Source organism: Leptopilina heterotoma, unplaced genomic scaffold, assembly GCF_015476425.1.
Source record: "Leptopilina heterotoma isolate Lh14 unplaced genomic scaffold, ASM1547642v1 Lhet_166, whole genome shotgun sequence".
Lineage (NCBI taxonomy): Eukaryota > Metazoa > Arthropoda > Insecta > Hymenoptera > Figitidae > Leptopilina > Leptopilina heterotoma.
This window is the reverse complement of record NW_025110882.1, coordinates 1,244,256-1,269,988: the sequence shown is the minus strand read 5'-3', so window position 1 is coordinate 1,269,988 and position 25,733 is coordinate 1,244,256. Positions and strand designations below refer to the sequence as shown.

The following is a 25,733-nucleotide window of genomic DNA, read 5'->3' as shown; positions in this document are numbered from 1 at the left end:
GGGAATCTCTCAGTAGTCGTGCTTATTTTGGATCAGACAGTTGATTGAAAGCTTTGTGTGAAGCATTTATTTTCAAATAAAAATGTAAGAAGTTTTCTCAATTATAATGAAAAATTATATTTTCGATAATTTCAATGTATTTACAAATTTTTTAATATTTGAAATATTTTCAAGAGTTTTCAAATATTTTCAAGTATTTTTAAAACAATTATTTTATTTATCATTAGTTCGTTTTGCTTTTAAATAAAATAGAATATAACTTTTAATGTCATCGAGGAAAATATAATGAAGGTAAATTATTATATTTTAATGTCAACAAATATGTAGAAACAACTTTTTCATTTGGATATTTTTTCCACTTTATCATATTTTAACTGCCTTGACAGATATGTCGTTTTAAACTAGTTTTTATAAAATGCTAAGAAATCCGTGTAAATGATAATATTATTTTCAAAGCAGAATAAGCATATTGTTATAAACGTTTCGCTATATGAAGGAAAATGTCATTTTCAGAGAAATTATTATCGCTTGTGTCCATTTGTTAAACTTTATTATTATTACCATTTATTTAATATTAAACATATTTTTATTTTCCATTATTTTACTGTTATTATCAAATTATTTACTGTTAGCGATACTCTGAATATGGTTCGTTGCAATATCAGAAAATATATCGTTTAATTAAAAAAAAAATCACTAAAAGTTTTTCACTTTACCAGGACATCATATACTAGACCATTAATCAGTATAATGGTTACATAAATATGTGTATAAAAATACTTTAATGCTCCGCAAAATTCTAGTGTGAATTTTAGTTTCATTGAAACGTCACAATGAAACCTTGTCAAGATTAATGAATTAGAGACAGACACTGATCATGCACAATCATTATTATCACAGAGTACACTATAATTTTAATAATTTTTTTTGAGAAGAATTTTTCCAAATCGATAAAAAAGAGAGCAGAAAAGTATAAATCAGAAAACTATTTTTATTTTGTTTTTTTAAAATATTAATTTTCCATAAATTCCAAGAAATATTTTCTATATTCTTGAGAATAAATATTCGTGGGATTTTTTTCTTTCTTATCAAAAAAGTGTACATACAGAATAGTTGCAATTTTAATTAATTGTAATTGAACAATGCAATACAATTGACATTTCGAAGCAGAAGGAAAAAAAATTCTTTTCCATTTTCCACTCTATTTAATACACAAAGACCAATTATCAATCCCGTTGAAACCTCGTTACGTTTTAATGGATCGAGTCAAACAGATCATACAGTAATAAAGTCATCGCAATTTTTAATTGTAAAAATTAGCTTCGAATATATTTCAATGTTTCTTCACAAAGTATCTAATTTTCTATTTTACTTTCAGAAATTAATCTTAACAGAATGAAATCAAATTTTTATTCAAAGTACATATTTCAAATAAAATAAAATACTAAATTTAATTTTTTCATTCTATTTAGTTGTTTAGGAAACTGCATTTTTAATATTATTTAATGTTTACCTAATAAATTATTTTTTTAAAACTTGATAAAGTCTTAACGAATAAAAATTTAGTCTCTAACGAGAACTAATTTCTTTTGCTTACTTTTCAAGGAAAACAAACTGTGTTTTTGCTTACTTTTCAAGTTACATATAGGAAAAATCGATGTTCCCTCTTTCAAGTGTGTATATCGCTGTTTCTTTGCAAAGAAAAAAATCACTTGCTTCAAGATTTTTATAAGCAAAATGAGGAAATCCAATGAAAATGTTAATTTAACTTTACTGATAAAAAATTTTCTCTCAGTTTATTTTTATGTCTCTTGAAAAAGAAAAAAATGTTTTTAATAATTCAGATAGTCAATATTCCTATAACAATATTATAATGAAATATTCCTTTAATATTCCAGAGGAATATTTTCAAAATTCAAAAAGCAAAATTAAAATGGGAAGTAACGTTCGAATATTTGTTTTAAGAAAAGAGGAAAAAATTGAAATATAAGTGTCGGTGGAAAGCAAAGAGCAAACGGACGTACAATAACAAAGCATTAATTATTAATGATGATCATTATAATGAATATGAATATCGATATAGACAATGCAGTATTGTAGATAATGACAGTACAATGACATTTAGCTTCGATGATTTTCTGTTGAACGCGTGTCAAACGCGAAATTTTAATTTTAAAATATATTATCGTTGGAAGCAACAGTTGGTGGGGCAATAGAAAAAGCAAGATTTACGGGATATGAATCAAGTGCAAAGAGGACAGAAAATGATGCTTACAAATCGGACGGACATGCGTAAAATCCCACGATATAGTTTGTTGCAAGTAACGTAGTCTCATTGAAACGACGTTCAGCGTCGGTCGCGCGCGCTTTTTTCGACTCTCTTCTTTTTTACAATAAAATCAAAATAAACCAATTCAATTTTAACTAAAAAAAATTATTTTGTAAATTATTTTCCACAGCCAAATTATTTTGCATCAAAATAAAATTATAGCTAAAAATAGTAAATAATTACTATAAATAAATAATAAATTTAGGAGTAGTTATTCTTATTATTTTTAATATGGAATTAAAAAAAATTAAGTTTACGAAAAATAGTAGTAAGAAAGTATCTAATAATAAATAAAAATAACAAATATTGTAATTTTAATTATTTACATTGGCTAAAGATTATTTACAATTTCAAGTATAAATTTAATGCTTAATGTTTCGTGCGTATTAATTATTATTGTTGATTAGATTAGATTTTATTAGGGAAATCACAAACACATTCCAAGTTTATTTCGATATATAATAATTATATATATTGTGAAGTGATAATTATCTAGAAAGGTAAAACATGATTTGAAACAAATTTTATTGTGTACATCATGACCAATGAATGTGCACTTTTTACAAGAAAAAAATACGATAAAAATATACTCACAATTATTTATAAATATTAAAATCGAAATTTTAGAGCAAATAGACGTCGCGTGCATCAGTTTGCAATGAATTTTATGAAAATCAAAATATTTACGAACAAAGAAACTTTTATCGTTATAAATAAAAATTTGATAATTTCGTGGGAATGAAAATTTATTCCTAAAAATAATTCCCTAATCAGTTCATAAGTGTCATTTGTAGTATACATATATCGCCTGGAGAGGTGTAAATAAAGCAGTTACTAAATCCAGTGACAAGTGATAAATTTTATTTCCGTTTTTGGAATGGAACACGAGAATTTTGTGTAAACAAGAAAATTGGACAGTCACTTGCATTTCTTTTTTCCAAATAAAAGAAGAACAAAAAATGGTAAGTTGTTTACCTCATATTTTTAAGCAAAAACTATTGACATTTTCATTTCATTTTTATTGTTGAGTTATTATTTATTGCAATAAATAATAATGTCATGACATTATTGTTAATTAGTATACAAAAATACTTGTTTAGAAATTTACTATTAAAAATATTAATTTAAATAAATTTTAAAAGAAATATTAATATTGTTTAGTATTAAATTATTAAATTAAAATATTAAAATTCGAGTACAAGATTATTATAAATTCATGTTATTTAAAACGTTTTTTTCGAAAATGCCTTTTGAAGTGTACTTTAACATCCCATGATGTTAATTAAAAATGGTTAATTAAAATTTACGTCGATGGCTTCAGTCAAGAGATATAAATTCCCTTTTTAATGGATAATATAGTTAAAAACTATTTGCAATGAAAAATTGCATTTTATCATTTTCTTTATAAAAATGATTTTCTAAATTATATTTAATTTTCTCTTTGAATATTTCCTCTAATATTTAATAAATTATAAAAAAGGATTTTTTTCCAGGAATTTTTTTTTTCCATTTATTCTCTATTCTGTGAAAAACAAAAAAAAAAGTGAAAAATTTTTCGCCTTTTTTCTTTGACAGCGGAAAAAAGCCAGTCGGTTAACAAAGTTTATCATTCATAGACTATAGTGAACAATTTTTCGCCCCGAAGAAATAAATTGAAATAGATCAATAATAATCGTGTGAGATGAAAAAAAGAGAAAAATTTTCAAAAGTGCTACAGAATATTTTCATGTATAGGATAACAAAAAATTCCTTACAAACTAAAGAATGTACTTGATATACTTGACTTTTGTGATTACATTATGTATGCAGAAAGTATAAAATCTTTTCTACCGCAAGAAAAAGAGGGGAAAGAATAATGTTATTTAAAAAAAGCCTTTAAAACAGAAAAAACTCGCTATGGTCACGTTTTTGTTATAACGAGAGGGAAAATTTAATTTGCAAATACCTCTATTGTGATACGCTTTGTTATTTATTTTGTGTATCGTGTCAATCGCCAAAGTAGCGCCACACGTATAATTTTTGCACAACTCTTGCCTTATGGATTCTATAAATAAAGTTTAAGGTTGCATTTATAAATGTTTCGTGATAATTTCATATGACGCGGATAAATGTTTGCAACATGTTGACAGATTTTCTTGAAAAAAAAAGAATAAATAAATTATCGCAAATTAATTGTAAAATATATGCTCTGAAGAAAAGTGGGCACTTAAAAGCAAAATTTACAATTTTGCGTCAATTTTTAAAATCAATTTAAAAAAAAAAATGGTTAATTACAACGGAATGTTAATTGAAAAATCATTCGAATACCTATAGAACATTTTAATTGCTAATAGATTTTTCTGAAAGGAATTTAATTGTTCAAATATGAAATGAGTTATTATTCAATTTATATCAATTTATTAAACGATCATTCCGTTCATTAATTTCCATTAAAGAGGTCCCAATAAAAAAATCAATAAATTACATTGATTAAATCTCGTGTCAAATGTTGCACGTGATAGCGCATGTATATCATATGGAATCTTATCGAAATACCAAAAAGATCCGCTCCTTGAGATAATCTTCGATTCAATTGTATTTTATTGTTTCTTTTTTAATGGAGAAATGTCAATACTCATTAAATACTTAACGTCTTAAAAACTCCAGTAGCCGGAAATCATTTTTTTCTTAGTCAGAATTTTTCTTCAGAAAGGAAACGAACCAGAAATATCCTATAGTGATAAAAATTACATTTACATGTATTAAAATTTAATTGTATTTAATTTAAAATATTATTATTATTATTGTTATTATTTGGATTTAAAATGAATATTTATATTAAAGACTGCGATTATAATTGAATTTTCAGTAATTGATAATTTGATATCTTATCAAGCGATAGAGTTCTTTTTTCAAAGAAGATTGTGAAAATTCTTATAGAAAATTGACGAAAAAAAAGATGATGAAATTATTTTTCCCGTATAATAATAAGAAAACCAAATGAAAATTTCACGTAGAATCGCATCAAATATGTCAAGGTGTGTTTATTACTTTTGCGCCAGATAGCATTACGATTTTAATCTCTAGATTAGTGTTAATATTTTAATACAACAAGTTCCTGCATTTTCGTATATTAATATGTAAATAATATTACAGAGAATTTGTCTCATTTCTAATTTCAAACAAAATTGCGTAAATTTATCGGTAATATAAAATAAAATACCTGAGAATTTATTAAATTTAGTAAATCAATTATTATTATGATTTTTATAGAATTTTTACCAAACTTTTAAAAAGTTAAACTTCCTTTTTTTAAAATGAACGAATAATATTATATTTCATCGAAATGTGTGAAATTGAAAAATAATTTTTCGAAAACAAACCTTGGCTTTTATAAAGTTTGCGACGTAATGGATTCTTTATCGCTCTTCAACTTCCCATAAAATTGGATTGTTTCGCACACGGCCTTTTAAAGAATCATTAGTTGATTAGCTTTTATTAGCAGCTCTTCTTTTTCCCCTTTTTTTCACATTTTTTTCTTTCTCTTTTTTTCGAAACCCCTTTGTCAATTAGGTATTATGAAACAAAATAAAGACTGGTTCAGGGTACAAAGTGCTATTATAATGATTATTGTTTGTCAGGTTTTGAGTCGTGGGATTAAGTTTCAACAATACTCAGTCAAGGATGATAATGATAATAATAATGATTTAATCGCTTTTCCTCGAAACTAGACAAAGGACATGAAATAAATATTGGTTTTGATAAATTTTTTTATCAATTAATTAATTAAAAAAATCGCTTTATATAAATTTTAATCTGCAAAGTCAAAACTTCATTTGAGGAAATCAAATTGAAAAACTATAATTGTTGTAATTAAAAATGTAATTCCGGCTATGAAAATGATCTTAACGTGAGTGAAATATTTAACAATAAATCAATCAGCAATAATTGAGTCACTCAATAATATATTGACAAGTGTCGAAGCCTGAAGCGTCAAAATGATTTCGAGTTGAAAGTGGTGAATGTAAATGCTAGTCAGACGATAAAGTCAGCCAGTAGTAAACATATCTGTGTCGTCAGACTCAAATTTTATCCTTGCAGAAAAATCTACTGTCTGGAAACAAAATGCCCAACATTCTTGTAAAAGTAAATAAACAAATATTTACTTCTTTTATTCATTTTTTTTATTTCGCAATTTTATATTTTATTTAATCCATTTATTTTCTTTCTCCCAGTTTTCTTCAGAGTATATCAAATTGATCCCAAAAAATCAATTTTTTATCTGATCCACATTTTTGGTATCAATTCGTTGCAATTTGATACTTTTAAGTTAACAATAATTTCATTTGTTTTATTTCCTCATTTCATTTATTTCTTTTATTTGAATTTCTTTTGTAAATTTTATTGACAAAAGCATTTTTTTAAAATTGGACAAACGGGAAAGAATAAAATATATTTTTTTTAAAAATGATAATTAACTCTTAACGAAATTATATATCTAAAGTATAGAATAAAAAAAAGAGAAGGCGAATTTATTAAAAAAAGGGTAATATTTGTATATAATTTTATAATATAAACCGTCTATTTAATTCTATGGCACGTTAAGCTTCAATCTCAACATTAGACGTAATTGTCTTTGGATTTTTCATATCCGTACATCTTGGAGAGAAATAAAATTTAGCTGGAAAATTTTCAATGTCCCATGAAGCATTCAAGCATGCCAAATTGCACAATCATGTTACAGAGAAATTCAAACTCTATATAATATAGATAGCTTTTAAAAAGTTCGAGTTTCCAAGGAAAGATATATAGAATTACAACACAAATTGTGACGATAACTTGAGGAAAACTCTATATCCATTGCAATTCTATCTCATTTACTGCGAATGTATATTATTTTAACAATAACATTTCCCGTGTAGAAATGGTGGTCGGGTTCTAGTGGGGACCTCATCAGTTTACCCCATTTGAAAAAGGGCTCCAACTAGAGAAACTGGTGGGGTTCTACTCGATTTTGTCACGCTCTAGTTGATAGGGCCCCGACTAGAAGTTCTAGTTCACTTCTACCGGTTTTAAAAATTATTATTTTTCAACTTAACTTATTTATAATTGAATTCTCCATTCATATTAACATTATTAATGATTGTTGCACACGAAAAATCTCGTGCCTATGAGGGTTCGAACCTTGGACCTTGGGGACACCAGACGGATACACATACCTCTCGGCCATGATAGGTTGGATGGACTTCCGCTTAAAGTACATCCCGTTTGGAAATTCCGCCATTTGTCCCTATCTCTAGTAGGGCTCTCGCTAGATTCTGACTAGAATCTCTAGTCGAGAAAAACTAGTCGGGTTCCAATCTAATTCTAGTTAGATGACTCTTACAAGCATTATTTATTAAAAAAGTTTGCATATTATTTGATTACTTAATTTTTTAATTATTTAAACAAAATCTTTTATTTATTAAGTAAATTAAAAAAGAATAAACCATAAATAAATATTAATTATGTGGATATAATTAATTTTTATTAACTAAATATTGTAATATATTATTTATTATTATTATTTATTAAAACAATTATAGTAAATATAAAAATATAAAAAGTAATGTAATAAATTAGTTATGTTTAATTTTTCAATAACGTTATAGATATAATTAATTCATAATATTTTGAATTTTAGGGAGTTATTATTCATCACTCTTATTGAACTCTGCATTCCTAATGATAGTTAATAATAATTAATTATGACATTATTGAAAAATTAAACATTACTAATTGCAGTGCTTTTTATATTTACTATAATTATTCTAATTATATTATTCAATTTATTATTGTAATTATAATATTATAGCATCTTTTTAATTATTATTAAATACTTGCATTAATTGTGAAAAACATTTTAAAGTATAATTGCACATACATATCTTTTTAAAAAAAAATTATTTTTACGAATAATATTACAATATTTAGGTAATAAAAATTAGTTATACCCACATAATTAATATTTATTTATGTTTTATTCTTTTAATTTACATATTAAATAAAAGATTTTTATTTAATAAAATTGCTTTATTTGAATTTTTTGTAAAAATATTCTACAATATTTAAAATTTTGTTTAAGAAATGTTAAAAAATTAAATAATTAAATAATATGCAAAATTTTTTAATAAATAATGCTAGTAAGTTTTTCTATCTATTAATCTGAATTATTTATATCTATAGAAAGATAATTTATGTATGTCATACTTGTACACTAGTTTGTCTAGTTTGAAATCGATAAGGTCCTAGTGAGTTTTTTCCAGTCTGAATTATCTAACTAGAATTTGATTGAAGCCCGACTAGTTTTTCTAGACTAGAGATTCTAGTCAGAATCTAGCGAGGTCCCTACTAGAGATAGGGACAAATGGGGAAATTTCTACACGGGTTATTATATTCATTTAATTTACAAGGTATATAAGTTTAATAATATACAAATATATCAAAACAATAAATACCAGAAAGCATAAATTAATTACTTTTATTCATTTTTTCCTGAAACCTTTAATATTTTTAAATTAAACTTATTGAGCTATTTATTTTTTGTTTGCAATCGAGTTTGCAATTTTTATACACAGTTTTTATTTATGGATATCAAATTGAAACGAAAAAAGTATCAAAAATCTATTTAATAAATATATAGATTTTCATATAAAGGAAATTGATATTTAATACACAGTACAAAAGACAAAATAGTGGATTACCTACAAGTTTAAATGCAAAATTCATGAGAGGAAATTATGTAGAATAGGCGAAATTCCCCAAAGTAAAGATGTATTAACGTCTGTGCAACATTAACTGAGTAGCCTTGAAATTTTAATGAACCTCTACACGCGAAAAGTTAGTTATGAATAATCTCCTACTTATGCAAAGCTCCAATTTTTATATTCCGTTCTATAATTTTTTATAAATTCTCAATCATTTTTTCGAGAAAAACGGATAAGACGAAGTAACAAAAAGAAAATAAATAAAAAGAAAATTGTATATAGCTTCATTTCTGAAATGTAATTAGCATCGAATATTTATAATGAAATGTTCGATAAAATCTTTCAAAAACAATGCAATACAACAAAAGACGTCTCTAGTGCTTTAAAATTGAATTTTGTACACTGGCAGAAAACTTTATATTATAAATATAAACCCTGAAGGCAAAATTTTTTTCTTTATCTACATTTTTTTTCTCTGCTCCGAGTGGCCTTATTAATAATTTCGACAATGAAGAGAAGAAAATATTTCAGACACGCCCACGCACAAAAACACAAAACTTTTATGGGAGTTAATCTTGCAAATGGAATGCAAAAAAAAACGAAGAAAAGCAAATGTTTCTAAAGTTTTCGAAAATTTCGATCCAAGGGAAGAAGATAAATGACAGTCTAAGTCTTATGTTAAAAATCAATTTTCAATTTTAAAAATTACATTTATTACTTTTTTTAATGTCTTATTATTAAATTTTTGCAAATTATCCAATTTGCGTAAAAAAAATTGTCCGTAAATATTCGATGAGAGGCGAAACTTTTCTGAAAATTTCTTAATTGGAAAAATAATTTTTTTTTTTCAAATTGAATATAAAAGTGCAATTTTTTTTCACGAGAGAAAGAGAGTTGTTGGAAGTTTGCAGTATGAAGCAATAAACAACAGGTTAATTAAAAGAAGTGTCGCTTACAATCAAGTATCTTAACAAATTATCCTTTTTCAGGCGAGTTACGTAACTCTCATCACTTTTTTCGCGCGAATATCCTTTTCTTTTTTTAATTTTCTATTATGTAAACCATTTTCTATTACGAAAGAATTATATTTATTTATTTAATTTTTTTTTCATCGAGATTTTTAAATTTTTATATTTAAAATTAAAAATCTCGGTGAAAAAAAGAAAATTAAAACGGTGGTTTTAATATCATTGAATTTTTTTTAGTCTGACAAGAAAACGAAAGTTCACAGAGCAAGTTTAAATTAGTTACATTGAATAAATTAACCATTTTCCTTTTTAATTAATTGATAATTAACTCGACGTAATTCATTTGAAAGGGCGAATACTTAATCTAAATGTCTTTATATAAACTTTCTTGTAAACAAATTTGTTCAATCAGGTCCTGAAATATATATCTTTCTTTAAGATTGTGCACGAATAATTTAAATTTGAAATTGAAAGGGGAAACTTAATGGGTAATGTAAATGAACAACTTTGAAAAGCTTCGTTGTTGTTGTTGTTGTTATGGTAAACAATGTTGGAAAATTCTCTTTCGTTCAAGAAATAATTATTTTCTTTTAATTTTTTATGACAAACATAGTATAAAATAACTAAGAATGTTCACAATTTAAATTATTATAATCATAATTATAAATTTATAATAATTCTCGCCCTTTTTTATTATTTTTTAAAATATATGAGGAAGAGTTTATTATGGATTGACATTTTTGTTAAAGTTCAATGTATATGTAGGTATGTAATATATTAGTCGCCCTTAAGGAATGTGTAGGTATTGTTAGATAAAATTTAATATGCATTGATAAACTTTATAATAAAATGAGGGCGTTCATATTTCCAAGAAGTTGATTATAGTTTTATTAAATTACACACGCTACTAACTAAAAAAACAAATTAGAGATAACGATTTTTAGAGTATTTTTCACTCAATTAAAATTATTAATAACTCCAGAGAAACTATTATTTTTCTTAAAACTAAATTTTTATGTATTAATTAAATTTTAAATCTATTTATTAACTGTATTGAGTTATTTGAAAATTTTCTAATTTAACATATTCGAAGAGGTACTAATTTCATCATATAGTAATTAATGTTGTCGCCGGATTGTAAGGATAACTTGGGGAATATGATTTGCCCTAAGCAAGTGTTGAACGTCAAATGCTAATTAACAATAATTCTAGGAAGTTAGCGTACCTATCGATTTTCGTTAATTTGCTTATTATGTTTTAAACAAATTATAATAGAAAATAGCAAAACAGTTTTATAATTTATAAAATAAGTCTTAAAAGTAAGAAATTAATTTAAAAATTAGAAAAGAGTTTCTTTTCTTTCTAAATTATGAAAATTTTCCCATAAGCAAATGAAAAGAGCAAAAAATGTAAAAGGATGTAAAGAGAGGAAATAAATCTCACTTTGGTTTACGGAATTAATGACTTGTATCGGATTTACGAAGCCACTGGATGGCATTTCTGGGTTTTCATCTTGTGTATTTTTCTTTTTTTGCATTTCTCAATTGTGGAATAAAAATAGGTCACATATCGTCCAATGTCAATTATCAAACTAAATCAACTAAATTGAAAATAACTTGAAATCAACAGTTCAATCATAATTCAAAAGGCAATAACCATTAAACAAGCATTATGCCTTTTTAGCATTTTTAGAAAGTAAATGCTTTTCAAATCTTCCATAAACAACATAAATAGAAAAGAGACGCACGTAGAAAATGAGGATATCGTTCTTTTTTATTCTTTTTATAAAAAGGAATTTAAGTTGCGCGCTCTAAGGAAAATTTCGTTTCATGAAAATCTCTACCAGATTATCTTCAACATTATAAAGGAGCCGTATATTTCAATAGAAGTACATATTTTTAAAAATATATTTCCACTCTCCCCAGGGCTAAATAATAACAATGAATGGCGAATTCAAATATTAAAAAAAATTTCAATTACAACTTTTTTTAATTCAGCTTTACTTAATCATAACTGAATTCTCTCCCTCGAAATAATCCCTGTATAGAAAATGAATGTTTAAAGTAAAAACAAGAAAAGCTAATTGACATAAAAGGTTTGTACCTTTTGTAGAGTAAATTCTCGTTCAAAAGGAATAAAATTTAAATTGTCCTGGAGTCTGGATTAATTTCCATGAGCCACAGACGTTAAAATTCGAAATTTCAAAGTTCAAACAATAAATTCTAAACAAAACTAAAATTCTTCTCCTAAAAAAGTAAATACGTACTGATTATGGAAAAAGAAGCCATTGCATCTTTTTCTTGAAAATAATGTTTTTTTAAATTAGTTATCGCACTTCGTATATGAGGGATTAGCGATTATTTTTGAAAAGACACATTTTACGCTTTTCTCGGTTATTCTATCGTAGTAAACTGTAAAGAGATCAAGTTGGCTCTTTCGTTAATTGTTTGATCGTCTCGGGGTGCGCCGCACCACAAATTACAGTATAACACAAATATAAACGCATACCAAGTCATTCAGTATATTATTAAATTTCAAACTTCATCTACTTCTTCATTCTTTTGTTGTAAAGTAATGCGAAACCCTGCAAACTTTCAAATGAGAGTTAATAAAATTATAACAGGAAAAAATGCTACGAAAAGTTTAATTAATTCAAAAAATTTTACTTTTTCCTTATTTTAATTATTACGATTCAAATTGAAATATTTTCAACTTAGTATAATAAGTAATTACTAAACCTAATTTTTTTAATGAATGAAAATAATTAATTACTACTTAACAAATTGAAATAATATAGCAATTACAATTAAATAATGTGATACGAAATTTTACTTGAAATTGCAAATTAAAAATGTTAATTGAATTAGGGTAAAATTTCCTAAACAAGTATACCTTAAAGAAGTTTATAAAGTTTTTTCTTTTTTCAACAAATTCAAGAGTGTAAATTTCATTACAAGAAAAACGGGCAAGTGTCGGTTCTTGTAAAACTTGCAAGACGAGGGAAGAAAAAAAATTTTTTTTTGAAAGAAACTGAATCTAATTTGACATCTACTTTGAATTTTTATGAGACGATCACGAAAGCAAATATTGTGTCATAGAATGTATATATTATATTGAGGAATCTTCAATTTTCTTCGCTTTGGATAAAAAATAGTTCAGACTGTGCGGTGGTACTTAAAAGAGGTTTTTCTCTCTTGCGGATAAAACTAAAACCCATTCATTATTTTCATCAGAGCAAAATAAAAATCTCAAGCATGTCAAATTTTTTACTACGGTACATAATTTCTTTGTCTCTTGTCTTCTCTAATGGAATCTTTAAGAAAAAAAATCGACAAACAAAGAGGTTTTTTTTTAATGAATGGCAAGCAATTTATTTTGCTTCATAAAAAATAAATTGGTTTAGGATTTATACCATAAACTGAACGTTAACTACCATCGTAAAAAGAGTAAACTTAAGTAAAATAACATTGTAAATGTAATATTTTATTACATACAAAAATATTATAATTTTATGATATAGGGTCAGATGGGGTAAATCGAAACAGTAGTTATTTCAGTTAAATAAAAAATTTTAAAAATAAATACGGCCTTACATCTTGAAGCTTATATCACCCCCAACAAGTTCTAAGTATTTTCCCATTTTCCGTTTGTCAATTAGCAGCAGTATATATACAAAACTATTTTATATTGCATAAAAGATTGAAAATCAAAGAAGACACCCTTTCACTTTTTTGACTCGCATTTGGAAAAAAATAAACTAAAAATTCATACTAAAATTTATAATTATCTCTTATTAATACTACAACAAAAATCAACTTTGATTTTTTCATTTTGCAAACTTTATTAAAAAATAGGAGACTATTTTTTAAATAGAAACAGCAGAAATTTCAATAATATTTCTTATAATATAAATGAGGAAATTATTTCTATCATACTACAACACTATTTTCAGCATTGTATATGAAAATGAGAGAGAATAGAAGAGAAAAAGAGAGAACAAACCTTTATTTGTGTAATGTGTTTCAATTTTTGTCATGGTTTATTTTTAAACTCATGTAATGCATTATTATTTATTAGTTTGAATTATTTTATAAATAACACAATTATTTATGTAATTCTCTGTGTCTTTTAACATTTCCATACTTAAAATTGATTTTTTCTTAAATTTTTTTAAGAAATAATGAACTGTTTCTATTTACCCCTAAATTTTAGCAAAGTTGAAAAATTTAGGGGTAAATAGAAACAGTTGATTATTGCGATTTAATGATACCTATATTTTTTACTTCGCCATAAAATTGTTCCACGGAAGTGAAATAATAACTCAATAGACAAAAAAACCGAAAGTATTCCGATTTAAAAGAAAAAACTTATGTTATATTGGTGAAACTTGGCAAATCTGTTTCTATTTACCCCAACTGACCCTAATGCCTAATATTTTATTGTTATTTGTGAATAAATAGAAGAGACTGCAATCGATTAGAATTATTATAATTTCTATAATTCTATAATAATGAAATGTGATTTATTCAGAGAGATTAGGGGGCAAATTAATAAAAACGTCGATTTGACAGTCGTTCGCCGATAATAAATGATAATGAATGAACGTCACTAAATTGAAATGTTGAAACGTGCAAATGTACATTTAATAAAATTGATTGCTTCCTCTTTGCGATTAAGAACACGTCCCAGTGAGAAATTTCTCACCGGTCCAATATCGGTCCAATATTGGGAGCCAAGAGACCAATCATCGGTCCAATAAAGGCTCCCAATATTGGACCAATATGGGCTGATGCTTGGGATGTAACGGCATCGCCAATCATCGGTTGTCAATATTGGTCCAATATTGGCCGAATATTGGCAACCAAGAGAAAAAAAATTTTTTAAATAAATTTTTTTTAATTAAATAATAATAATAAAAAATTAATGTTTATAATTTTTGTTTAATATATTTATTTGTTTAATTATTTATTTTTAATAATTCATGTAAATAATAAATAATTTATTATTTATAAATTATAATTATTTAAAAATGCAGCAGCTATTAGAAAATAGCATTCTGCAAAAAAATTCTATCATTGAAAAATCAATGATAGGCGAGAGAAATCCGCGTCTTTAAATAGATTCGCAGATGATAGACAAGAGATATCCGCGTCATTAAACGGATTCGCAGATATACTCTGGTCTCGCGACGAATCTCTCGATACTTATATACACTGGAGTCGCCGTGTCAGTTGCGAGAACGGTTACAGCGTCCCTCTTGCGGCAGAGATAAGAATTGTCACGTAAACTGCTAAATCGCTTTACCGACCGCCTTATTATACCCGCAGTTTACGTGACAATTCTTATCTCCGCCGAAAGAGGGACGCTGTAACCGTTCTCGCAACTGACACGGCGACTTCAGTGTATATAAGTATCGAGAGATTCGTCCCGAGACCAGAGTATATCTGCGAATCCGTTTAATGACGCGGATATCTCTTGTCTATCATCTGCGAATCTATTTAAAGACGCGGATTTCTCTCGCCTATCATTGATTTTTCAATGATAGAATTTTTTTGTAGAATGCTATTTCGATTATTTCCTAATAGTTGCTGCATTTTTAAATAATTATAATTTATAAATAATAAATTATTTATTATTTACATGAATTATTAAAAATAAATAATTAAACAAATAAATATATTAAACAAAAATTATAAACATTAATTTTTTATTATTATTATTTAATTAAAAAAAATTTATTTAAAAAATTTTTTTTCTCTTGGTTGCCAATATTCGGCCAATATTGGACCAATATTGACAACCGATGATTGGCGATGCCGTTACATCCCAAGCATCAGCCCATATTGGTCCAATATTGGGAGTCAATCGGCACCCAGCACGGCAACCAATATTGGACCGATATTGGACCGATTAAAGTCTATTGGCAATTTCTCACTGGGGTATGTTGTGCCAAAAGAGTTAAATGCGATTTATGAGGACAAAACTGCAGCAGGTGCTCATGTGTTTATGAAGTCATTATAGGGTTATGAGCTCACGACGACGGGTGTCGCATATTGTTTAATGAACAGCGCAAAAGACATACTCGCGGTGAACTTACACTTGGTATTTTTATATCGCGTATAGTAATTTATATTCTACTGCTTCAAAAAAATATTACAACCAATTATACTTCATTATCCAATAAATATTTATCTGAAACAATTAATTTTATTAAATGTCACAGTTTTTCTGCGGATATAAAATTCTCGTCTCAATTTCATATATCCTTAGAAAAACTGTGATGGTATTTAATAAAATTATTCTTTTTCGCAAAATCTTTTAATAATTGTAAAAATTATTTTGTCGCGAATATAATACATATTTTGAAGTAGCATAATGATTGATTCGTGGATATATTGACGATTAAGTCATCTTGTAATCTATTAGTGTATTAAAAAGACAACGAAAGCATTAGCCGAGGGAAAATCTGAGAACCGGCTATATAAGGGTGGAAATATTAATAGCTGACGTTATATTATTCCGCTAATGAAACAGTAAACAAAGGAGACTTTAATTTACGATTCTTGAAATTTAACTTTTTCTCGGAAACACTCTCATTTTTTTATCAGTACTTTTAAACGTACATTTTTTTCTATATTTAAAAACTACTTTCGCCCTTTAATATAATTGTAATTACATTCCGAATAAAAATGATTTTTTTTCCCATAAGTGTAAGTAATAAAAAATAATAAAATTAATATTATTATTATGAGCGTATTAGAGAAAGAGAGGATAGTTATGGATTTATATTTAATGAGCATTTTCTAAAAGTTACTCTAACGAGTTTTAAAGTAGTATCCGGAAATCCGTGCGCTCGAAAAGTGGAGGACAAAAAACTTAAAAAGAACATTAAAAAAATACCATTTTTTTTAATTTCGTTTCTATTTTCCACAATTTTAAAGATGATAAATAGAAATTAAATTCTAATAAAGATTGAGCTAAATAGCAAAGTTTTAAACTTTGTTACTTAGCAAAGTTTTTAACTACTTTAATTTTAAGAAATTCAGAGCAATTCTTCGATTCGATTAGGCAAAATATTCAAATTTTACTATTATTTTCTAATTGTAGGTCCCGATCAAAGAAAAATTAATAATTTTAAGGACTAAAAATCTTTGTCCACAAATCGGAAACACCTTACAATTTTTGGAGAAATATTCTCGTAATCTTTACAAAAATACAAAAGAAATTATTATTTTTTTTAAATATAGATTTTCTTAAATAAAAAAGTGGGTGTATTTTTTCGGATAATGTTGCGAATGATTGGAAAATTATAGTGTGGTTTCTTATATCGAGAGTAATTATTTTTATCTATTTAATTATCTGAAGGGCTCTTTCTTTGGACCCTTGATAACGTCATAAAGTCTTTTAAAAGCTCTTGATATATTAAATCGTGAGTCCTCATTTCGACTAATTGAAGACTATTGATATTTTATATCTTCCAAAACTGATCTTTTTTATTGCGAATAAAACTCGAAAAAAATTCTTCTAATTAATTTTTATTTTCTTAAGCAGATAGTTTCAAAAGTTTTCATTTTAAAATCATCGTTTTCTTCCTTCCATTGAGTATTCGGATTTCTAATTTTCTAATTAATCATCTAATTCTAAGCAGATGAAAATAAACCAATGTTAAATTTTTTAATTTTAACAAATTTTCTATTGTAAATATTGTTTTGGCAATTAAACAATATTTTTATTTTCCCTTTTTGATTCGTATTTCATTGTTGAATTAGAGCACTCTACTTTGTTTTCAATGAAAAACATAAAAGTAGAAAACATTTTTTTAAAAAATATAAAGTCATTGTTACATTTAGTCTCGAGTTTCAATACTTTTAGCTATATGGTTCGATGGGATGATATAATAATACTAACATATATAATAAGAGACGAAAATCAAAAGTAGAAAGGCGACTTTTACGCGAATTGGCTGAAAGAGTTATTTATGATTCGAAGAGTGTTAATATTTTTAAAGCTCTCTCACGGAATATTGAGAACCTTTTGTTCCAGGTTATAAAGGAGAAAATAATATCAAACATAAGAGCTACAAAATTTTATTGCTCTCTTCGCGAGATAATATTAAAAGTTATTATATTTACTTTCTTAATAAATATTTTCCTATCGCTATTTATTAATTTCATTAATTTCGTTGGAAAGTAATTTTAAAGTATTATTGAGAAATATTTTCAAATTATTATTATTATATTAGTTTTATTTCTTTCGAAAATTAAATTCTGCTTCGATATTGCGGAAAATTTAATAATGGATTATCGCGGAAATAATATATATTTCGCCTTTGGAATGAGATCCTTTTGGAAAATAATTGTAGAAATATTCCATTGGATAGGAATTATTTCGTTTGATATTTTTCTGGTGATACTTTAATTTAATTTCTAAAAATTGTTTCCATGCAGTATTCAATTCTATTCAATAAATTCAAGATTAAATCTTAATACTATTAGATTATTAATTAATGATATTAATAAAATAAAAAAAATAAAATTAATGATATTATTATTTTTGGTCTGAGAGGAAAATTCCTCTTCTAAAATCCTCTTAAATTTTATCTCTTCATCGAAGAGTATTTCCTCTCATTTTAAGAGAAATAAATACTCTCAAGTACTTTTAATTATTTTAAGTAAAAAATAATCCTCTTAAAATAATAAAGAGGATTCTTTTGTCATATAAAATTTGTTTTCACAGACATTTTAAAATTTTCTTTTCCGCAGTATTCCAGAAATGCTAAGAAAAATACTTGCCCGCGTCATTAGTAAGGGCTTTTTTTATTATTCTTTCATTCGTCATTTATTCGAGTTGTTGAATAATCGTTGTTTAATTTCAACTCTTAAGTGTTCTTTCATTGTGCGCAAGCGGAAAAGTTGAGGCAATTATTTGAAAATTAAATTATCCCTTGGTATTAGTGAACCTATATGCATATGATATGGCGCTTAAGAGTGAGTGACGTATTATATGGAGAAACGAATGAATGAAATGACATTTTGCCCATGTATGTGTACACCACACATTTGTGCATTTTGTTAAATGCGTGGTTTGCTTTTTACGCTTGAAATGTCATTTTCTTAGTATGGATATATGGGAGCATAAAATGCGAGAAATGTGTTTCAACTTTTTCCATTTCCTTTTAATGGTTTTCTACATGTATAGTGCAATGGGCAAAACATATTGAGACAAATAATATATTATTTGTTAAAACCCCACTTGCGCGTTTACTCTAATTGAATATGTTGGTTCTTGAATTCATTCCTCAATTATTTTATATTTCAATAATATTTATTTATCAAATAAATCGTATAATTTTATTTGCTTGAAATTTAGAAATAATTTAGAAATTATTGATTCGAATATTTTATTTGGAGGTAAAGAAAACTTATTTGGTTTTATTTGATAATGATCAAGTGTTGGGTTGTTGATATTATAAATAAATTTTTTTTTTTCAGTGTGATAGTTTGACCAGATTGAGATTTATTTTTCTTTTGAATTCATAAACTTGAAACAAAAAATATAGAATATGTAATGTGGATATAACGATATAAAAATAAAGGTTGAAGAAAAAGTGGGAGAATTCCCAGCAGAGGAAAGAGTAATTTCTTTTTTAACCCCTTGAGCGGCGTATGCAAAAAATTTTACAGCAGCAGGTCGAAAAATACAAATCAAAACATTGTATATATATTTGTTTATTTGAGAAGAAACAGATAAGACTTCTCTCGAAATTTTACCTTTCCTTTAATATATACATATACAATATTCTTTTCCAATATCACGAAAAACAGAAAGTAATCAACCGTTTTGATGATAAGATGAATACGTTTATATTTTACAAGATTATACAATAAACATAATATTAAATAAGAATTTAAAATAAAAAGGTAAAAATATGAAGACATTTAATTTTAATACACTGTTTTAAGTAAAATATGAGTGTTTCGTTTCTTTTAAATTCATGAAACGACTCTTAACCCATTTTTCATAGAAATGTAAAATAGAGAAAGAATATAATATATGAATCTTATTGTGAACGCGAGAAAAGAAGTTGAATCTCTCTCTTTCTATATGCAGAACGTGTGTGCGTGTATTTGGAAGAGACGTATATAAATCATCTGCTTCATTCATCATAATATTAGGAGGATTTTACAATATTGATAGTCAATAAAAAAGATGCAAAGGTCTCTTACAATTTCACCCTTTTCATATACATAAAAAGAAATATACATTTTTATACATACTTTTGGGGAAAACGTACCAATTAGTCTGCGATTCCCTACAGTCAAAAGAAATCTTTTTAATAACGAAAATCTGTCAATTACTGAGCGAAAAAATATTTAATAAAAAAAACTTTTTTTGGCGGTTTTTACGAACCAAAAGTTATGGTTTTCTCACAGAGGAATTATAAAATTAGGTTTAGAATTTAAAATCTTTTTTCACGAATAATGAATATTGTTTAAAAACAAAGAAACAAAAAGGAGAAAATGGTCTATAAACGAATTTAAAAGTTAAGACAGCAGGCGTCGCGCCTGATGGAAATAAAATTAGAAGCTTTCATTCAGTTTCCATGGACCAGAAATAACTTCTAATAGGGGATGAAACGAAGTTTAAAGATCGAGTTCTAACAAATTGCTTTTAAGAAGAAATCCCTACGGTTACATATATAATAATAATAATATAGTAAATTATATAATTTCTGTCTGAAAAAAGAATTAAAAAAAAAAAAAATTAACCGCAGACATTTAATAAAAATAAGAAAAGTTTACAAAACTATACTCTTTTATTAAATAGGAATATTTTTAGAGCTGAATATTTTTATTTTTGCACTGAAGGTTTTTCTTCTTGAAAATCACACTGATGTTAAATACTTTATTTTTGATTTCTTTTTCCAACAAAAGTGCTATTGACACACGTCTAAGGAAGATTTTCATACCTCTTTTGCGATGCACATTACACAATTCGTACTTAGCATATATACGTTGTATATGTTGGCAGTGTGATTTGACAAGTTTATTTCGAGAAAGTGACCTGGAATAATCGATCTTGCTTAAGTAAAATGACCCGTTCAACACAAAATTTACAATACTTAATTGTTTCTAACATGAGATTTTCTATTTCGTATAAAAAAATAAATTATAGTTTCTAAATAGGTATTAAATTTCAATTTTTTATTCTATTTGAAATCAGCAATTTTGGAAATTCGTTCATTTTCAAAAGCTGTCAATCAAATAGAATAAAGAATATTGTATTATTTATTCAATTTGTAATTTATATTTATAAATAAAATCGATTCTCACAAAATGTCATTGTAAATAATATAGCAAATAAATATTATCCAGAATTCAATCAAAAAGTATATAAAACAATTATTTCACAATTACTTTGCAAATTTATCACATTATGTATTTTTTTTGTTACAGGAGGACAGAGATTTTAATAGTGAAAAAATGCAGGAAACGATAAGGGAGACCCAAGCAAAAAATTGTCAACTCGGATTAAGCTTACTGCCCGGTAAGTAGATTTTTAAAATATATTTATATAAATATAATTAAATAAATATATTTTACTATAAAATATACTACTCTGCTTATTTCGAATTCAAAATAAAAATAATTTAATTGAAAATTTGAAAGAAAGACAAAAGATTTTTAATTGTCCAGAAAACTAAATTTTTCTCTTTGATAACAGAAAATACAATAATTAACCCCCTTGACACTTTCTCCTGTGTGCAATGCTTAAAAGTTTAATGTCCTGTGTGAAGAGAAAGCAATAAACGTGAAGATAAAATTATCATAAACGACACGTTTTATTACTATGCAAATTTTTACGGTTCGGATAAAATGACAAATTATCTTTTTCGTAAAATGAACAAGTATTAAATAAAATTTTGATTGCTTATTATAATATGAAAATATTTGTCATAATTAAATTACAAAAATTAATAAAATAAATCTAAATTTAAAAAATATTGAATAATAAGAATAAAATAAAATTAATTAAAATACAAAATTAAATTAATTTATTATCTTATTTATTCCGCGTGGTAAATTATAAATTGAACGATTAAAGTGGTTTTGCGGTAATTAATTATACTAAAGGATCGACGGTAATAGTTAATCAATAATAATTGCAGGATAAGTACAATAACCCTACAACGTTAGATTGTTCATAAACTATGCACAATAAGAGCAATCAAAATCTTGATTTTCAACTAATTTATAATTTAACAATGCTTTAACAATGAACTATTATTTACTTAAAAATTGAAAATAATTAAAAATACAAAATGCATATATAACTCTGAAATAAAAAAAAATGTAATTCGACAAATTAAATAAATTCACGCCTGTTTATCAGCATATTTGAATATAGCGTGACTCCAAGTATTCTGGATTATCTTTAACATATGATTGTAGGGTAACATTCGGGAATTACTGTATACGAACATCAGCAGGCAACGAGAGATAATGGCATTACACCCACTCGTGTGTGATATAGGATTAAAATCAGAATTTAATTTTCCTATTTTTAATGGTTTTTATTAAATAATTTACAAAAAGTTTTATTTTAAATTACTTAGAATAAAAAAAATAAGTTTAGAAATAAATCTGAAATTTTTATATGTTAATAAGCTGACAAAAATAAGGGGTAATGGGATATAGAGGGAACATTTTAATTTAATCAAAGTGGGAAGGCAAGTGAAGAACAAAGTCTCCCTGCCTTCTAAGTAGATGCAGCCAGATTTAGTCAGACATTTGAATACCTAAGCTCTCTTTCCCTCATCTACTCTCTCTCTCTCTCTCTCTCTCTCTCTCTCTCTCTCTCTCTCTCTCTCTCACAGTCTCACTCTCCTGATGAGAGATTTAATTAACTTTCTGTTTAATGCAACTTCACGATGATTTAATTTATTTACTCTTTAGCAATAACAAATAACATGCAAACTTTCCTATAAACTTTATCAACTAACCCTATCATTTATAATGTAAATTGTAAAGTTCATCCACTCGTTTAATATGTAAACTGCGTACACATAAATTAACAAACACTTACAGAAAAAATTTCCCAATAAACATTATTTATGCACGAACAATTCTTAATTTTCTACGATAATTATATAAAAAATATAAAATTATCCATTTAGTAAAAATTTATTTAAAAAAATTAGATGAATCGATTAATTATTTAATTCTTTGAATCTTAAAAAGGCAGATTTCGACTCTGTCATAAAAGACGAGATGCTATTGTTATCATTCGAGATTTAAATCATTTTGAATACAAATTGAAATTTTCACAGGTCAAATTATCCCCTTCGTGTAAAGTAATATTGTCTACATTTATCTCTGCAAAAGGAACATTAAACATTTGCATTAATTTACATAAATGAAAATTGTGCTGGACGATATTCAAAATGAACGTAAATTTAATACTATGTATATCTGGCTTTTATATATAGGGGATAAATGTTACAAAAACACGTATATAATTTGTAATGCAACTCTTTTCATCTCCCAAAATATAATTTCAACATTATAACGAACTATTGTTAAATTTGAATAAGTAAATTCTATGACTGAATTTATTATATTCACACCCATGATCCCAAAGTTCTAAATATGTTCAATTGAAGGAAATTTATTTCTTTTTCAAATTGATTAAATTTTCATCCACCTCTCTCTCACCCCATGTAATTTTATTTTAAAAAAATTCAATTTTACAAAAGAGAATATCTATTTTTCATAATTTAAAAAAAGTATTAAATTACGTAAAGGATATTTTAACATTTCTAAAATTGAATCAAAGGAAGAAATAAATATTTTTCAATGTTATTTTAAAGAAAATTCAATTTGAATTGAAAAAATTTCAAAACTTTCCTTTTCAACAAGCGGAAAATCTTATTCGTAAAATATAATAATGACATTTTGCATATGCTGGTGCATTCGAGCAAATGGAATGTCATCCACGGGTGGTTGTGGTTTCAATGAATTTCTATTCCTATTCAAACAGCATTACCCGAATCTCGTAAGATGAGACAGCTCTCTCTTAAGACCATTTCATCGTATAATAAAAGTTTATAATCAAATTTTCACTTGTTAATAATAATATTTAATCATTTTTAAATAAATTGTATCCACAAATGGAAATAAATTTTGCAATTATTAAGGAGTAAAAATTTTCAAAAAGAAGATTTCAAAGGAAAGAATAGAGCAGCAGAAAACAAGAAAAGTCTATAAATCCAGAAAATGTCAATACACATTTTTCATTGCATTCTTTGATGCATTTGAAAAATTCAATTTTGTATTCTGATATACTGCACTAATTGATTTCAAGTACTAGTGCTAGTAGGTTATAAATTACTCAGACTCTCGGATCTGTAAAACAAGATAGGTAACTAATGCTTTTAACCCGAGAGCGAAATTGAATTTTTATATTGGAGAATATGATAGAGACAGTTTGACTGTGACTAGAAAAAAAAAATAAATACATATTTTTCTTATATAAAAAAATACAATGAAGAAAAATTTATTTGATAATCAAATAAACCTATTATTTGTCTATTATCGCAATTAAATATTTACCTGAATCAAATGAATATTTTTTGTAATCCCCAATTTCGAATTGCGATAAATAATTGCAGATTTTTTTTGTAAAATCCTATTCCTGAATCCTGCAAGAAGAGAAAGAAATAAGAAAAAACTTAGTATTTAAATTTAAAAAAATTGTCAAACAAAGTAAAAAAAGAAGTCTTTTTTCATTATCTATATCATAAAAAAGTAATAAGAAATACCGAAGTAATTTATTTCACTGAAATTACAGGATGGTGTCCGCAGACATGGGATGAAATTCTCTGTTGGCCAACAACTGCTCCAAATGAATTGGCCGTTCAACCATGTCCACATTATATCGCAGGTTTCGATACAAGGGTATTTATCAATTTTTCTACTTCCTACTTCCAATGTGCGAAAAAAATGATCAATCACATTTTTATATAATATAAATTGTCAATAATAAAAAATTGACCATATCAAATAAATGAAAATAGTTTCAACGCCCACTTGAAATTTTTATTAAAAATAAATCATTTTTTTCCATTCACTCATTCATTTTATACTTTATTCAAAAATTAAATGTGAAAGGTATTTAAAGAAAATTGAGAGACTGAATGGAAAAATAATTATATCTTTTTGAAAAAAAGAGCGCGTGGGCGATATATTCGAATTAATGATTCTCTTTTGATTTTCAACATATGAGAAATTCATAATTAAATCTAATTATTTCACGATGACTTGGATTAATTCTGTTTTTTCTTTCAAAAGGGTAATGCAACCAGACAATGTTTATCAGATGGTCAATGGTACCGTACTGCAGAGACAAATAGTACATGGACAAATTATACTCAATGTTATCACACTTCACTTGTTACTGTATTAATGGACATTCCAGACGTTTCGACAGATAATGTCACACTAGCGCAAGTGAGTTTCATAATATATTTCTATCTTTGAGGGGGATTCAAATTTTCAAAAGAAATTTCTTTAGTCACTTGTTTCTGAAATAAAAAAGGCCAGGTCAGAAAAAAATGAGGCTAAGTTCACAATGTGAATGTTTGGCAATAATTGGCACATTTGGCACTGTTTGGCACCTTTACTAATAAGGAAAAATATTTTTCGTATTTTT

General features: G+C 26.0%; 1 protein-coding gene across 5 annotated transcripts in view; it reads left to right on the top strand.

Annotated features, from left to right (window-relative positions):
* The first annotated feature begins 25 nt into the window (after positions 1 to 25).
* The window catches only part of LOC122499224 (parathyroid hormone/parathyroid hormone-related peptide receptor-like), a 33,096-nt gene continuing 7,388 nt past the window's right edge, over positions 26 to 25,733 (top strand). Inside the window, exons 1-5 of one of the 5 annotated variants that reach the window (XM_043607423.1) lie at positions 2,624 to 2,829; positions 2,957 to 3,291; positions 21,479 to 21,569; positions 24,873 to 24,979; positions 25,373 to 25,531. In XM_043607423.1, the coding sequence (XP_043463358.1) occupies positions 3,289 to 3,291; positions 21,479 to 21,569; positions 24,873 to 24,979; positions 25,373 to 25,531 (360 nt within the window). In that variant the 5' untranslated portion in view covers positions 2,624 to 2,829; positions 2,957 to 3,288. Of the gene's footprint in view, positions 85 to 2,623; positions 2,830 to 2,956; positions 3,292 to 21,478; positions 21,570 to 24,872; positions 24,980 to 25,372; positions 25,532 to 25,733 lie in introns of those variants that run through there. The other 4 variants (XM_043607424.1, XM_043607420.1, XM_043607421.1 and 1 more) reach the window with 4 other exon arrangements.